The sequence below is a fragment of the Penaeus monodon genome, chromosome 25 (genome assembly GCF_015228065.2).
Source record: "Penaeus monodon isolate SGIC_2016 chromosome 25, NSTDA_Pmon_1, whole genome shotgun sequence".
NCBI lineage: Eukaryota > Metazoa > Arthropoda > Malacostraca > Decapoda > Penaeidae > Penaeus > Penaeus monodon.
The window spans coordinates 3,188,707-3,189,877 of NC_051410.1; the positions used below are offsets into that span (position 1 = coordinate 3,188,707).

A 1,171-nucleotide genomic window follows, 5' to 3' on the forward strand; every position below is an offset into this window, starting at 1 on the left:
GCCGCCTATACATGGCGCTCCTGCCAGCCTGCCTGTGGACCTTGTCATTAGTTTAAAAAATATATATACAGTAATGTTTTTTGATGCACTACACTGCTGCTTTATTTCCGGTTAATTTGCCTGATGGGTGTGAATTCTAGCGTGGGTCCTCCAGTTCAGAGTAACTTTGAAACATGGCAGGAGTTTCTTCAAGCAAAGGTCCAGGGTAGTATATTTTCCTGCATTTACTTGATTTCTTAGGAGTGATGGATATGAGAGAACGTTCCTTATAAAGTGACTCCTTGGCACCACTAGTTCTGGATAGTCTGTCTTCTGGCAAACTTTCTTTATCACTGTAATGAATACTTGTATTATGAAATAAGTATCTTATTAGTAAGAGGTACATCCCCTCCCCCATCCCAGCTTTTACTAAATGTTGTAATTCTTGTGTAGATGTAATTGAAGGTCTGAAGTCGAGAGCAATAAAAGAATATCATTTATGTCTATTATTTACAATTAGTGTCTATCTGTTATATAGCCACTTTGATCTTTCTATGTCTGACAATGACTTTTCATTGGTCACATGCTCTTGGGAAGTGTGGCGTATGGGGCTACCTTTAAAACATTGTTCATTCATCTATGTCTACAACACAAATTGCTTTCCTCTTTATTAAGTTTGAGAAATGTCTGTTGGTCTGGCAGATGTCTAATATTGCCTAGTGCTTAAAATTTTCTTTTTCTCAGGCAGTATACTATATATGCACATTATGTTTTGTCTCTTAGGGATACTCAACATTGGAAGGGCAAACTGTGTTTATGAATCTGTATGTATTTATAAAGGATTTATCCAGCAGTATTGCTCCAGTCAGTCAATGTCTAGTTACACTTTTTATATATCAGTTGACCCTTTGATGAATCAGCTTGAAGTTTCTGTTGTGTTTTGTCCTGCTGAAGATCAGGTTTTGATATTAACATTTGAAAGAACAGATTGGAGTACAAGAAAACATAGTTGGATTTTAGTCATGAATTAATTTTCTATAAGGATATTGTCTAGTGATGCACCAGAAACCTTTATGCTAATGCCTGTCTTTATTTCCAGGGGATCCTTTGTGAAGTCGTACAACACCTTCTGGGCTGGGGTTACATCAGAGAAAGTGACTGTCACCAAGCGCTCGGTTCCTCAGGACTCTGG

At 37.7% G+C, this 1,171-nt stretch overlaps 1 protein-coding gene across 1 annotated transcript in view; it reads left to right on the forward strand.

Moving 5' to 3' along the window:
• LOC119589488 (putative ferric-chelate reductase 1 homolog) overlaps positions 1-1,171 on the forward strand; it is a gene marked incomplete at its 3' end in the record, with an annotated part of 79,837 nt that overhangs the window by 70,588 nt on the left and 8,078 nt on the right. The window contains 1 exon segment of the mRNA XM_037938088.1: positions 1,079-1,171. Coding sequence (XP_037794016.1) covers positions 1,079-1,171 — 93 coding nt within the window.